Here is a 14,569-nt window from a genome sequence, read left to right on the forward strand (position 1 = left end):
TATTGGAAGCAGGGCTTCTGCTTCTATTGGGGTGGAAGTTCTTATAGTGCTTGTTCCCTCTTAAGAACTGAAGTCTTGTTTCTGAGTACTAGGCCAGGGCTGGGACCTTGCTAAATATGGTAGACTTCCCTGATATTAATTACTTATTTACTTGTAGCTTGCACTGAATACTGCCTGGTTTTGTTTTCCCCATTACTGGTTTCTCCCTACTAGAATGAACCATCATCCCTTGCCAGAACTTTCTGATACTACTTCTAGTGCACCACCATCTGTGGTCTGTCATACTACATTTGGAATATTGTGTTTTATCTTCTGCTGTATGTTACTTTCCACCGTGGGTATCTGGAACTGACTTTCCCCCACTATTCCCCATTTCTTGCATTGTCTTCCATTCCTCAATGGTTAAATCTAATCCTGGCCCTACCCACATACCTTACTTAGCTTGTTCCTTGGTACGTACTCCAGGCAGTGACCCAAGATATTATGCCAAAGCACATAAGACTTAATCCCTGTCTGAGGTCTAGATGGGCATATGTCACAAAAGTACATGTTTTAGAGCCATAAGAGGATCTTATCCTTCTTTTAGCCTAACCTTTTCATATTTATGGATGAGGAAACTGAGGGTAAATTTTGCAGTCCAAATCACAGTTGGTGACGGAGTTAGAAGTAGAATCAATAGTAACCTCAGTTAGATTTCCATTGTATCCATTTTTAACAAATACCCCTTATACCTAAGAAAGACTTCAGCATATTTAAAAAATACAGATTGGAATGACAGAAGTCATTTTACTATGCAGTATAAAAGTTTAATAAGCTATTAGATTAGTGTATTTTTTATTTTATATAGATATTTAAAAACAGGAATTACTTGGACATTTATCTGATTTCATAACTGTCAATATGTGAAAGCTGAAATTTTTTAAAGCAAAGCAATATCATTCCACCAGATGTCACTGTTTGCATGTAACAATGAAGTTACAATGATTAAAAATAAAATCCCCCGCTTCCCTAATCATATTTTGTAAAAAAATAAAATCTACATAGTTATACTCTTATTCTCCTTTAGATTTATCATTTTATTAAGATTATGGTTCCCTCAATTTTTAAAAAGTGTTCAAAGTGTTCATTACCTCTGCTACAGATTTTGAAGACTATAGTAAAGAAAATTATTTGTAATCTTCAAGAAGATGAACTCTTAAAGTCTTTTCTAGATCTAGGAGTTTGCTTTTCAAATAACATTCTTTGTAAGTTACTATTTTCTAAATTGTAGATTGTGACCTAATAAGGGGTTGTGAAATCAATTTAGTGGCTTGTGACAAGTACTTTAAAAATGTTGTGTGGAATATAATACTCTATTGCCTGTATTTTTGTGACACAACTTTTGCACATGAGCACTCTGAAAATATCCCTGTACACCTCTTCTTTGAGTTGTATAAAAGCAACTGTGAGCATCATCCTGTGAAGCCTTGAACAGGTTTTGTACCCCAACAAGCAAGATTTTAAGTTCAGTAAGGAAGGGAAAGCAAAGATGTGACGGGGGAACTTCTCTGTTAGAGTCACATCCAAGAAGAGGGGAGAGTGCTGGAGGGAGAACCCTTCTTTATGCTTCATAGGATAGACCTCATGTTCTCTTTTATGTGACTTGTAGAATATGTATGCAGAGTTTTTAAAAAAGTGTTCACAGGTTAGAGCAAATGTTTTCTAAACTTCTTTGATAGCAACCTACAATAAGAAATATATGTTATATCTCTGGCCCATGGGGGACAAGTAAAGAAACTTAACTCACTCTGAGAGAGGTGGGCATGTTTCCTTCATTTAATATCCTCAATGATAATAGCAATAATAATTGAATATCAGCCACTTACTAATTACTTAATAACTGAACATGTACAGTGTGACATTTCTCACATATATTATTCCTAAGCATTAGACCCTGAAAGACCTGATCACTGTTGCTATAGATAGATAGATGGAGAAACTGAGACCTAGGAAGGAGAAGTGACCTACCTCACATGTGAATTAGAATCTCTGGAGGAGGTATCTGGGAAGCTATAGTTTTGACAAGCTCCCAGGATATTCTTAGAATCAGGCTGTTTTAGGAAAGATTGCAGTACATCACTGGTTTTCAGTGTATATCAGAATCATCTGCAGGGCTGGTTAAAACAGATGACTGAGTCCTACCCTGAGATTCTGATTCATTAGGTATAATGGGCAACCAAGAATTTGCATTTTCTAGCAAGTTTGTATGTGATTTTAATGATGCTGCGTTAGGGAACACACTTTGAGAACCACTGCAATACATCATGCTGACCTGTGATTCTCAGTTCCCTGGGATAGAGTCTGGGACTGGGAACTCACAGAGGCTGTGAGACTTTTCTTGCTGAGCCAAAATACAATATGTATTCAGTATGTACTACATTTGCATCACAGAAGATAGGAAATGAATAAGAATCAGTTTTCTCTTCAAACCAGTCTATGTCTACTGTGAAAAAGATACATAGAATAAAAAATAGCATATTCTACAATGAAAGATCCGATCAAATGCAGCAGAAAATCTAGGGAAGCAAAGATGAATTTTGACTGGGCAGAGGGGGATTTATAAACGTTTCATGAGGGAGCTGCAATCTGCAAGCCTTCTTTTCATTATTTTCATAGCCATACTGTATTGTAATCTGGTTTGCCTCTCTTCTCTATTGTCCCTAAGTAATCTCAGTACCTCAGGCACCTTCTACATAGTGAATGTAGGTTGGGCCAGGAGTTAGGGGAGGGCAGTAGGATTGGCAAGTAGATGGTATCCAGACTGTGGAGGACCCTGAATGCAAAGCCTGGGAGCTTAGGTTTATACAGTGTATATAGTCATTAAAATATTTGGAAAGGGGGTGAGTGATGACATCTCTGGCAGGGTATATAGTATGGATTGGAGAAGGGAAGGTCTAGAGGTAAGGGACCAGCAAAGATGATATCGTAGGACTCAGATGAGAGAAAATGCAGTGGACAGGAGAGACACCATGGAAGAAGGAGCAGAGCCAGTGATTACTGCTGGAAGTGATGGAGAGATTGGATATGAAGAGATTTTCAATCCGAAATGGTGTTTTCCAAACAGGAGAATGAACTCTAGAAAGGATTAGCTCTTCTCTCTGGATATAAAGAAGGAAGAAGGGAAAGTCTGGAGAAAATTTTCAAAGTAATTGATTACTCTTTGTCCTGTAGGAACACTTGCTAATCTTGGGTGGCCTTTCACTAAGGTCCTCTATACATGTCTACCAACACTATGCACTCCAATGACTTCTTTCATTTTTCTTCCCACCAACCACACTGTCAGCTTCATTAGTGCACATTTGGAATGTGAAAAGACAGTAAGTTGGGAATTACTCTTATTACCTTGGTTTTGGCTTAGAGCTTGATAAAAATACAGCAGTGCCTCAAGGTAGCTTCTTATGTCATGCCTGTCCTTCATGATCTTAGAAATACTGACTTTGATATATGTAGTCTCTTGGCTCACTATTGCAGCCAGTAGACTTCACCCTGTTCTTTGTTTTTCCTATACATACCATTCAGGATTCAGTTGACAAAAACAGAAATATTTTTTAGCTATTTTAGGCAAAGAGGGACTTAGTAATGAGAATTTGATGCTTATAAAACCAATGGAAAGATTGGGAAAGTGGGCTGTAGGCAGGGAGGGTTTCCAGAGATGACACACAACATGCTTAAATGTCTGCCAAGGAAGCTGCTGCTTCTAGCATAGTCAGGAAGGTAGTAAATCTGGAAGCTGGTACTGGCAACATACCACCCTAGCTATGATTCAGGGATCTGGTGGCCTCTATTGTTACAGCTTTAGACTCTGAAACCACAGTATGTCTGTTTGATATGCTCGCTGCTCACTGCCCCTCCCCCCCCAAAAAGAAAAGCAACCTACAAAAGGACTACTATTAACTGAAACACTGCTACAGTAGAACTCGATGTTGCCATGACTGTTTGCTAACAAAAACATCAGAACTTTCTGCTTTCCAAATTGTATGCTGAGTGCATCTCATTAGTGGATCCTAACTCACATCTAGGACACTGGCTGCAAGAGAGTTTTACTTCTTCATCCTCAGTAGGTCAGGAAAGCACATTAGAAGGAGGATAATTGGGTGTTGAGTGGCCGTCTACTATATTCACCATATTGGCAGTTGAACTTTATCTTCTCTTTGAATTCAAATATTTGACTAGTTGGGATAGGAGGCTTTTCTCCATGACTCTACTTTGGCAAGCCCTATTTCCATGAGCCTAACTTTGGGTGGACCTGTTTTTTCTAAGATCTGGTATGATAGAATATGAAGGTTTCAGCATATTATTAAGTAACTAAAGTGAGTTGGGTGGTTTGTGAACTTTTAGTCTTCACATTTGATGACTCATAAAGTGATTGCCTATTCACATAAGGGTATATCAAAAAGTGGAACACTGGCTTCCGTGTGAAATTGATATAGCTATAGTCTGTGCAGGCTCATTTTATATCCTTTTATAATTCTTTTACAGTAATTATAAAAATTAGTACAAATTAATACCAAATTTAATACAAAATTAATGTATTTTAAAGCAGTTCATAAATTAGTCATTAATGACACATCTTGCCTTCAAATTTTCATTTAGCTTATGTCTTTGGCTTAATTAAGACTTTTGTTTATAATTTTTATATTACAATTTTTTGTATTATAATTTTTGTTTATATTTTTTGTATAATTTTATATAATTTATATATATATATAGTTTGTAGCCTAGAAAGGAAGATAAATGCCATAGATTTTTTGTTCATCTTGGCACGATGTGAATCAAGAAGAGAAAACTTTAATGTGAGAAGGCAGTTCTTCTTGGGCTGACACTTTACTTCACTCTAAGAAATGAGACCATTTCCTATGGGCTTTGAGTGGGGAACAGGTTAACCATCAGAAGGTAGAGACCTTTTTACCTCTTTTGTAATCAGACTTTTACAGGATGAATTTGTTATTCTAATATAGTAAAACCATCATGAAGGTTACTATTAAAATGTATGCAGAACCACAGAAAAATTATTTTGAATTATTTCCCATTTCAGACTGTCTGACTTCTGCACAATTTCTGCTTATTACAGATATCAAATGTCGGTGTGTTTATTTCAGCAGAGATATGAAATGAGTCTCATCAGTGACTTAACAAACCAATGTATTGTTTTTTATCATACTGTAGAATATTGCAAGGAAATCCTGTTGTGGGTGATAATCAAGAACATGTTGCCATCCTTCCAACACCACCAGTGATATTACCTGATTTGGCACAAGGAACTAGACAGCGTGCTCAGAAACCACACCTACAACTCTTGGGAGAGGAAGTAAGAGTTTACCTTAATAGTACTTTTCTCTACCTCACAGCTCTTGAACCTTTTGGTTTCAGGACCCTTTTTGTAATCTTAAGAATTTTTGAGGACCTCAATAATTATTTATGTAGGTTATATCTATCGACATTTACAGTTGTTGGGAATTGGGGCACCTGGGTGGCTCAGTCGGTTCAGTGTCCAACTTCAGCTCAGGCCATGATCCCACAGCTCATGAGTTCCAGCCCCACATTGGGCTGTCAGTGCAGAGCCCACTTCGGATCCTCTGTGTCCGCCCCCTCCCATGCCCCTCCCTTGCTCGCTCTCTCTCTCTCTCAAAAATAAATAAACTTAAAAAACAAACAAACAAACAAACAAACAACAAATGTTGGGAATTAAAACTGAGAAAATGCTAAATGTTTATTTTTTATTTATTAAAAATAACACTAATAGGGCCCTTGGGTGGCTCAGTTGGTCTTCGGCTCAGGTCATGATCTCACAGTTCATGAGTTTGAGCCCCACGTCAGCTCTGTGCTGACAGCTCAGAGCCTGGAGCTTGCTTCTGATTCTGTGTCTTTCTCTCTCTGCTCCTCCCCCACTTGCATTCTGTCTCTCAAAAATGAATAAACATTTAAAAAATAACACTAATAAAGTAATATGTTAACACAAAATGCATTTTTATGAAAAATAATTATATTTTTGAAAACAAAATTTTAATGAGAAAACTAGGGTTGGCTTACATGTTTTGCAATCTTTAATGTGTAGCTTGCTGGAAGATGGCTGGATTCTCATGACTGCTTCTGCATTCAATTTTGTGGTAGGTTGTTTTGGTTGAAATATATGAGGAAAATTCTGGTCTCACACAGATAGGTAGTTGGAAAATATTACTTTAACATACTTTTAACATAATAATGGATATTTTCCTTTGTTAATATGCCAAAACTTAATAAGTGGTAGTTTCTTGGAAGTTGTTGCAAGATTTATACTTCTGGGGAAGATGGTGAAAAAGTATTTTTACTCTTCCCTATTCTTCCTGCTAAGTACAATTAAAAATGCTGGATGTTACAAACATAAAAGAGTCTTGAAAAGTGGAAAATAGGGGTGCCCGGGGGGCTCAGTCGGTTAAGCATCTGACTTCTGCTCAGGTCATTATCTTACGGTTCATGAGATCGAGCCCCGTGTCAGTGCTGACAGCATGGAGCCTGGAGCCTACTTTGGATTCTGTGTCTCTGTCTCTCTTTACTCCTCCCTCACTTACAGTCTCTCTCCCTCTCTCTCTCTCTCTCTCTCTCTCTCTCTCAAAAATAAACATTAAAAAAAAGAAAAATGGAGAACAAAGCACATTAATTAGAAATGTTGGCATCCAAAAAATGACATGGCTGTGAGTTAGTTCCTTGGGTTTTCTTTTTTGCTTCATATATACTAGACTTGGAGTTGAAAAAGATGTTAATATAGAAGCAAAGATAGGCAAAGGAAAAAAAAGCCTCGACAAAAACCTGCTCTCTTTAGCCAAAGAACCAGGAAAGGGGCAGCCTAGCAAGACAGAAAAGTTTTAGACAGTAACTGCTCTATTCCAGTTAAACACCAAAGGAAAAACAGTGGCCCTACCCCCCACCATCAAAAGCCTATTGGGAAATTGAAACTTAACTCTTGATAAGAGTTAATGAGGCACTCTTCCACCCCTGCCAGGGCCATATCAAAGAAGACTGCATGTGGAGCTGGGACTTTAATCTTAACAGAGTGTTAAAGAGATCCCCCTCCTGTTGTCAGTTGAAACCACATGGGAATCTTGGACTTCTATCCCCAAGTATCAGTAATGACCATACCTCCCCTTCCCCACTTTGATGGTATCAGAGGAAGCCCAGTGGAGGGTCACCTAAAACAGAAAGGGTAAATAAATAAGATCAAGAGTCAATAACATTTTTCATAGAAATAGAATAAACAGTCCTGAAATATGTATTGGACCACAAAAGATACTGAATGGCCAAAGCAATCTTGAAAAAGAACAAAGCTGGAGACATCATGCTTCCTGATTTAAAACTATATTATAAAGTTATAGTAATCAAAACAGTATGGTAATGTGGTGCCTGCATGGCTCAGTTGGTTAAACATTGGACTTCAGCTCAGGTCATGATCTCATGGTTTATGAATTTGAGCCCCATATAGGGCTCTGCACTGACAGTGTGGAGTCTACTTGTGATTCTCTCTCTCTCCTTCTCCCTCTTTCTCTGTCCCTCCCCTACTCTCCCTCTTTCTTTCTCTCTCTCAAAATAATAAATAAAACAAAACAAAAACAAAAAACAATATGGTGTTTCCATAAAAACAGACACATAGATCAATGGAGCAGAATAGAGAGCCTAGAAATAAATCTACACATACATGGTCAATTAATTTATGACAAAGGAGCCAAGAATGTACAGTGGGGAAAGGACAATCTCTTCAATAAATGATTTGAGAAAATTGGACAGCCACATGCAAAAGAATGAAACTGGACCATTATCTTATACCATACACAAAACTTAACTAAAAATGGTTTAATTACTTGAGTGTAAAATCTGAAACCATAAAACTCCTTGAAGAAAATAGGTGGTAATCTCCTTAATATTGGTCTTGGCAATGATTCTTTGGATTTAGCATCAAAAGCAAAGGCACCAGAAGCAAAAGTGAGTAAGTAGGAGTATATAAAACTAAAAAGCTTCTGCAAAGCAAAGGAAACTATCAACAAAATGAAAAGGCAGCTTTCAGACTGGGAGAATATATTTGCAAATAATATATATGATAAGGTGTTAATATCCAAAATATATAAAGAACTCATACAACTCAAAGGCAAAAAAACAATCCAATTAAAAAATGGGCAGAGGATCTGAATAGAGATTTTTCCAAAAAAGATATAGATGGCCTACAGTTACATGAAAAGATGCTCAAGATCACTAATCACCAGGGAAATGCAAATCAAAACCACAATGAAATATCACCTCACACCTTTTAGAGTGGCTATCATCAAAAGGACAAGAAATAACAAGTGTTGATGAAGATATGGAGAATAGGGTATTCTTGTACTCTGTTAGTAGGAATGTAAGTTGGTATAGCCACTGTGGAAAACAGGTTCCTTAAAAAATTAAAAATAGGACTACCACATGATCCAACAATCCCACTTCTAGACATTTGTCCAAAGAAAATTAAACCACTAAGTTGAAAAGATACATGCAACCCCCCATGTTTCTTGCAACACTATTTATAATAGCAAAAATATGGAAGCAATGTAAGTGTCCACTGATGGATGAATGTGAAAGAAAATGTGACACACACACACACACAATCACACACACAGGAGTATTCAACCATGAAAAAGAATGAAATCTTGCCATTTGTGACAACATGGATGGACCTTGAAGGCATTTTGCTAAGTGAAATAAACCATATAGAGAAAGACAAATGATCTTGCTTCTATGTAGAATCTAGCCCCCTCCCAAACTCCAAAAAACCAAACTCATAGATACAGAGAACAGATTGGTGGTTGCCAAAGGTGAGGGGTGGGGAGGTGGGTGAAATGGGTGAAGGGAATCAAAAGCTACAAATTACTAGTTTTAAGATAAATAAGTCATGGGGATGTAATGTACAGCATGAAGACTATAGTTAATTATACTGTATTGCATATTTGAAAGCTGCTGAGAGAGTAGATCTTAAAAGTTTCTTTTTATAAGAAAAGAAATTCTGTAACTATATATAGTGATGAATGTTAACCTGACTTATTGTGGTGATCATTTTGCAACATATACAAATATTGAATCATTATATTATATACCTGAAAATAATATAATGTTATATGTCAATTATATCTCAATTATAAAAATAAAGAGAAAGCAAATAGAAGTCTTAGGAAAGAAATTGAAAATATAGGGGAGAAACAGAAAACATTTTAGAATTAAAAACATAATAACTGAAATAAAAAGCTTAGTGGATGGGCTCAAAAGTAGAGTGGCAGAGACAGGAATCAGTGAAGTTGAAGATAGAACAATAGAATTTATCCAGTCTGAACAACAAAGAGAAATAAACTGAAAAAAATAGACTTGTGGGAACAGGTCCCTTGACCTGTGGGAATATTACCAAAGATCTAACATTTGTGTTGTTGCAGTCCTGCAAGGAGAAGAAAAAGAAGAGATAGAGGTGACTGAAAATGTGTAAGAAGAAATGATGGCTGAAGAACTCTGAATTTGGAAAAATACAAACATATTTAGGAACCTGAGCAAACCCCAAGCAGGAAAAATCTAAAGAAATTTGTACTAAGTCACATAATACTCAAACTTATGAGAAGTAATGACATAGAAAAAAAACCTTGAAAGAACCAAGAGAGGGACAGTATGTTACTTATAGGAGAAAAACAATTTGAATGGCAGTGGATTTCTCATCAGAAACTATTGAAGCCAGAAATCAGTCCTGTATCTGGAGAAAATATCCTTTGGGAATAAAAGGGAATCAAGACATTTTCAGACGAAAGGAAACAGATAATTTGTTGCTGGCAGATTTGCCCTAAAAAAATGACTAAAGGAAGTTCTCTAAATAGGAAAAAAATGATGAAAAGAAGAATCTTGGAGTATCTAGAAGGAACAAAAACATTTAAAGCAAAAATATGAGTAAATGCATTAGTTTCCTTCTCCTTTTGAGTATTCTAAATTATGTTTGTCAGTTGAAACAAAAATTATGTTATTAAATGTATATGGAGGAAATGTTTAAAATAATTATATTATAAATGGGGAAAGGTAAGGAGACATAAAAGGAGGCAAGGTTTCATATTACTCAAACTGGTAAAATGATGACATTTGTAGACTTTGATAAGTTATTTTTACATAATGTAATTCCTAGAACAAAACTAAAAAGCTATAGAAAGAGATACACTCAAAAACACCATAGATAAATAAAAGTGGAATTTAAAACTATATCCAGGCAATAGGAAGGCAGGAAAAAGAAAACAGAAAAACAAAAAATACCAGATAGAGCAAACAAAACAAAAAAATGAAATGGCAGACTGTATCCATAAGTTATATGTAAATTGTCTAAATACACCAATTATGTGACAGAGATTGTAGAGTAGATTAAAAGAACATGACTCAGTATATAGTGTCTACGAGTAACTGACTTCAGTTATGATGATATGGGAAGGTTGAAAGCAAAAGGGTAAAAAAAGGTATAGCATGCAAACAAAGAAAAGCAGGTTATTAATATTATTATTAATATCATTAATATCAGAAAAAGTAGACTTTCAAGCAAAGGAAGTTATCAGAGACAGAGAGGGGCATTATACTGTGATAAAAGTGCCAAGCTACCAGGAAGACATGGCAGTCTTAAGAAGTATGTGCACCAAAGAACAGACCTACAAAATATGTGCAGCAAAAACTGAATGAGAAATGGGATATTCCACATTTACAGTTGGAGAGTTCAACATCCCTCTGTAAGTAATTAATAAAACATTTGGAGAGAAAATCTGCAAGGATGTGGAAGAACTCAAAAACTCCATTAACCAATAGAATCTAGTTGAAATTTTATATGATTACACCCAACAAAAACAGAATACACATTTTTTTCAAGTTCCCATAGGACATATACCAAGACAGAGCAAATCCATAATGGAATCAACTTAGATATCAATAACAAAGATAACAGAAAAATATCCAAATAGTTAGAAGCTAAACAATAAAGTTATAAGTAATTGTGGCTTAACAAGAAAGTCTCAACAGATAGAAAACCATATAGAAAATCAATTGAACAGAATTACAGTGAACATATAACATATCAGAATGTGTGGCACACAGTTAAAGCACTGCTGAAAGGGAAATTTATAGCACTAAATGCTTACCGTAAGCACTAAATGCTTACCGTAGAAAAGACAAAGTATCGGGGCGCCTGGGTGGCTCAGTCGGTTAAGCGTACGACTTCAGCTCAGGTCATGATCTCACAGTCTGTGGGTTCGAGCCCCGCATCAGGCTCTGTGCTGACAGCTCAGAGCCTAGAGCCTGCTTCTGATTCTGTGTCTCCCTCTCTCTCTGCTCTTCCCTGGAGGAGCATGCTCTGTCTCTCTCTGTCGCAAAAATAAATAAAAACATTTTAAAAAATAAAAAAAAAGAAAAGACAAAGTATCAATAAATAATTTTAAAACATTTTTGAGTTTTATTTGTTTATTTTGAGAGGGAGATGGAGAGAAAGCATACATGAGCAGGTGAGGAGCAGAGAGAGAGAAGGGGAGAGAGAATCTCAAGCAGGCTCCACATGGTTAGCAGAGAACCTTATGTGGGGCTCGAACCTGGGAACCAAGATCATGACCAAGTCAAAACCAAGAGTCATCTGCTCAAGAGACTGAGCTACTCAGGTGCCCCTCAATAAATAATTTAAGCTTCTACCTCAGAAACCTAAAAAAAGAGGAGCAAAATAAAAAGTAAGCAAAGGGAAGGAATAATAAAGGGCAGAAATCAGTAAAATTGAAAACAGAAAATATAGAGAAAATCAATGCAACAAAATCTAATTCTTTGAAAAGATCAATAAAATTGATCTCTAACAAGACTGACAGGAAAAAAAAGAAAGGACACACGTTAACCGATATTAGAAATGAAATGCGAGATGTCCCTAAAGATCTTTCAGATGTCAAAAGAATAAGGGAACACTGAGTGACTCTACACATATAAATTTGACAACTTAGATGAAATGGAGCAGTTCCTCAGAAAACAAAGCTGCCACAGCTCACTCATTATGAATGAAGTAGATAATTTGAATAGCCTTATACCTATTAAGGAAATTGAATTATTAAAAATGTGTTTTTGTTTGAGTATAGTTGACATACAATGTTACATTACTTTCAGGTATATAATATAGTGGTTCAGCTTCTTTAACCTTTATGCTATATGCATAGTGCATATATATGCATAGCTGCAAGTGCAGCTACCTTCTCTCACCATATAACACTATTCCAATATCATTGACTGTATTCCCTACACTGTATTTTTCATTCCCATGACTTATTCACTCCATAGTAAGAAGCTGTATCTCCTAATACACTTCACCCATTTTTGCCCGTTCTCCACCTTCCTTCCCTGTGGCAACAATCAGTTGGTTCTCAATATTTTAAAAAAAAATTTTTTTTTCAACGTTTATTTATTTTTGGGATAGAGAGAGACAGAGCATGAACGGGGGAGGGGCAGAGAGAGAGGGAGACACAGAATCAGAAACAGGGTCCAGGCTCTGAGCCATCAGCACAGAGCCCGACACGGGGCTCAAACTCACAAACTGTGAGATCATGCCCTGAGCTGAAGTCGGATGCCTATCTGACTGAGCCACCCAGGCGCCCCTATTTGCCTGCTTTTAAAGATGCTCCCTGAGGGTCTGGCTTCCAATCAGCCTGAAACTAGGTGATAAATGAAATTTCTCCCTTTGGGTCATTGACAGGTCTTGGCATACCCTTGACAATGAGTATATATCAAGAATAAGTCAGGTGGTTTAGACAATCACAAAGGTTCGAGAGACAACCGAAAGACTAGAACACAATTGAATGAGAAGGATCATCACCTACATAAGGCCACCGAGAGAAAGAGGGTGCTGTTTTGCCTAGTACATAGAAATAAACACAGAGAGTCAAACACAATGAGGCAATGAAAATATGTTTCAAATGAAAGACCAAGGGGCACCTGAGTGGCTCAGTTGGTTAAGCATCCGACTTCAGTTCAGGTCATGATCTCACGGTTTGAGAGTTCGAGCCCCACGTCGGGCTCTGTGCTGACAGCTCAGAGCCTGGAGCCTGCTTCAGATTCTCTCTCTCTCTCTCTCTCTCTCTCTCTCTCTCTCTCTCCCTGCTCCTCCCCAACTCATGCTCTGTTTCTCTCTCTAAAATAAATAAACATTAAAAAAAAGATTCAAGACCAAGATAAAACATCAGAAAAAGAACTTAATGATACAGAGATAAGTAATCTACCTTATGAGGAGTTCAAAGCGATGGTCACAAAGACACTAACTGAACACAGATTGACCAGACAAGGACATCACAAAAAAAGAATATTACAGGCCAATATCCCTGATGAACATATGTACAAGAATCCTCAACAAAATATTATCAGACTAAATACATCAATACATTAAAAGGATCATACACCCATAATTAAGTGGGATTTATTCCAGAGATTCAAAGACATTTAACATTCACAAATCAATCAACATGATATGCCACATTAACAAAATGAAAGATAAAAATCATACAATCATCTCAATAGATGCAGATAATGAATTTGACAAAATTCAACATCTATTTATCATAAAAATTCTCAACGAAGTGAGTGTAGAGGAAATGTACCTCAACATAATAAAGGCCATATATGACAAACCCACAGCTAACATCATACTCAATGGTGAGGAGCTGAAAGCTTTAAGAGCAGGAAAAAGATCAAGAAAAAGACTAGGATGCTTCCCATTCCTACTTTTATTTAACACCATACTGGAAGTCCTAGCCACAAAAATTAGGCAAGAATAAAAACCAAAAGGCATACAAATTAGAAAGGAAGAAAGAATGTTATTATTTGCAGATTATATGATGCTGTATATATAGAAAACCATAAAGACTCTACCAAAAAATTGTTAGAAAACTAATAAATGAATTCAGTAAAGTTGCAGGATATAAAATTAGTATACAAAAATCTGTTGCATTTCTTTCCACTAATAACAAACTATCAGGGGAAAAAAAATCAAGGAAATGATTCTATTTACAATTCCATCAAAAAGAATAAAAAAAACCCAGGAATAAATTAAAAAAAATTTTTTTTAATGTTTATTTTATTTTTGAGACAGGGAGAGACAGCATGATCAGGGGAGGGTCAGAGAGAGAGGGAGACACAGAATCTGAAACAGGCTCCAGGCTCTGAGCTGTCAGCCCAGAGCCTGATGCGGGGCTCGAACTCACGGACCGCGAGATCGTGACCTGGCTGAAGTCGGACGCTTAACCGACTGCGCCACCCAGGCACCCCTGGTTCTCTATATTTATAGGTCTGATTCTGCTTTTTGTTTATTCATTTCATTTTTTATATTCCACATGTGAGTGAAATCATATGGTATTTGTCTTTCTTGGTCTGACTTATTTCACTTAGAATAATACCCTCTAGGCTCATTCATGTCACAAATGGCACCATCTTATCCTTTTCTATGGCTGTGTAATATTCCAGTGTGTGTGTGTGTGTGTGTGTGTGTGTGTGTGTGTGTGTGTGTGTG

At 36.7% G+C, this 14,569-nt stretch overlaps 1 protein-coding gene across 1 annotated transcript in view; it reads left to right on the forward strand.

Annotated features, from left to right (window-relative positions):
- TTC6 (tetratricopeptide repeat domain 6) overlaps window positions 1–14,569 on the forward strand; it is a 209,369-nt gene that overhangs the window by 90,965 nt on the left and 103,835 nt on the right. The window contains exon 6 of the mRNA XM_040476984.1: window positions 5,206–5,347. Coding sequence (XP_040332918.1) covers window positions 5,206–5,347 — 142 coding nt within the window. The remainder of the gene's footprint in view (window positions 1–5,205; window positions 5,348–14,569) is intronic.

Source organism: Herpailurus yagouaroundi, unplaced genomic scaffold (genome assembly GCF_014898765.1).
Source record: "Herpailurus yagouaroundi ecotype Mexico unplaced genomic scaffold, PumYag 141, whole genome shotgun sequence".
In the NCBI taxonomy this organism is placed as follows: Eukaryota; Metazoa; Chordata; class Mammalia; order Carnivora; family Felidae; genus Herpailurus; species Herpailurus yagouaroundi.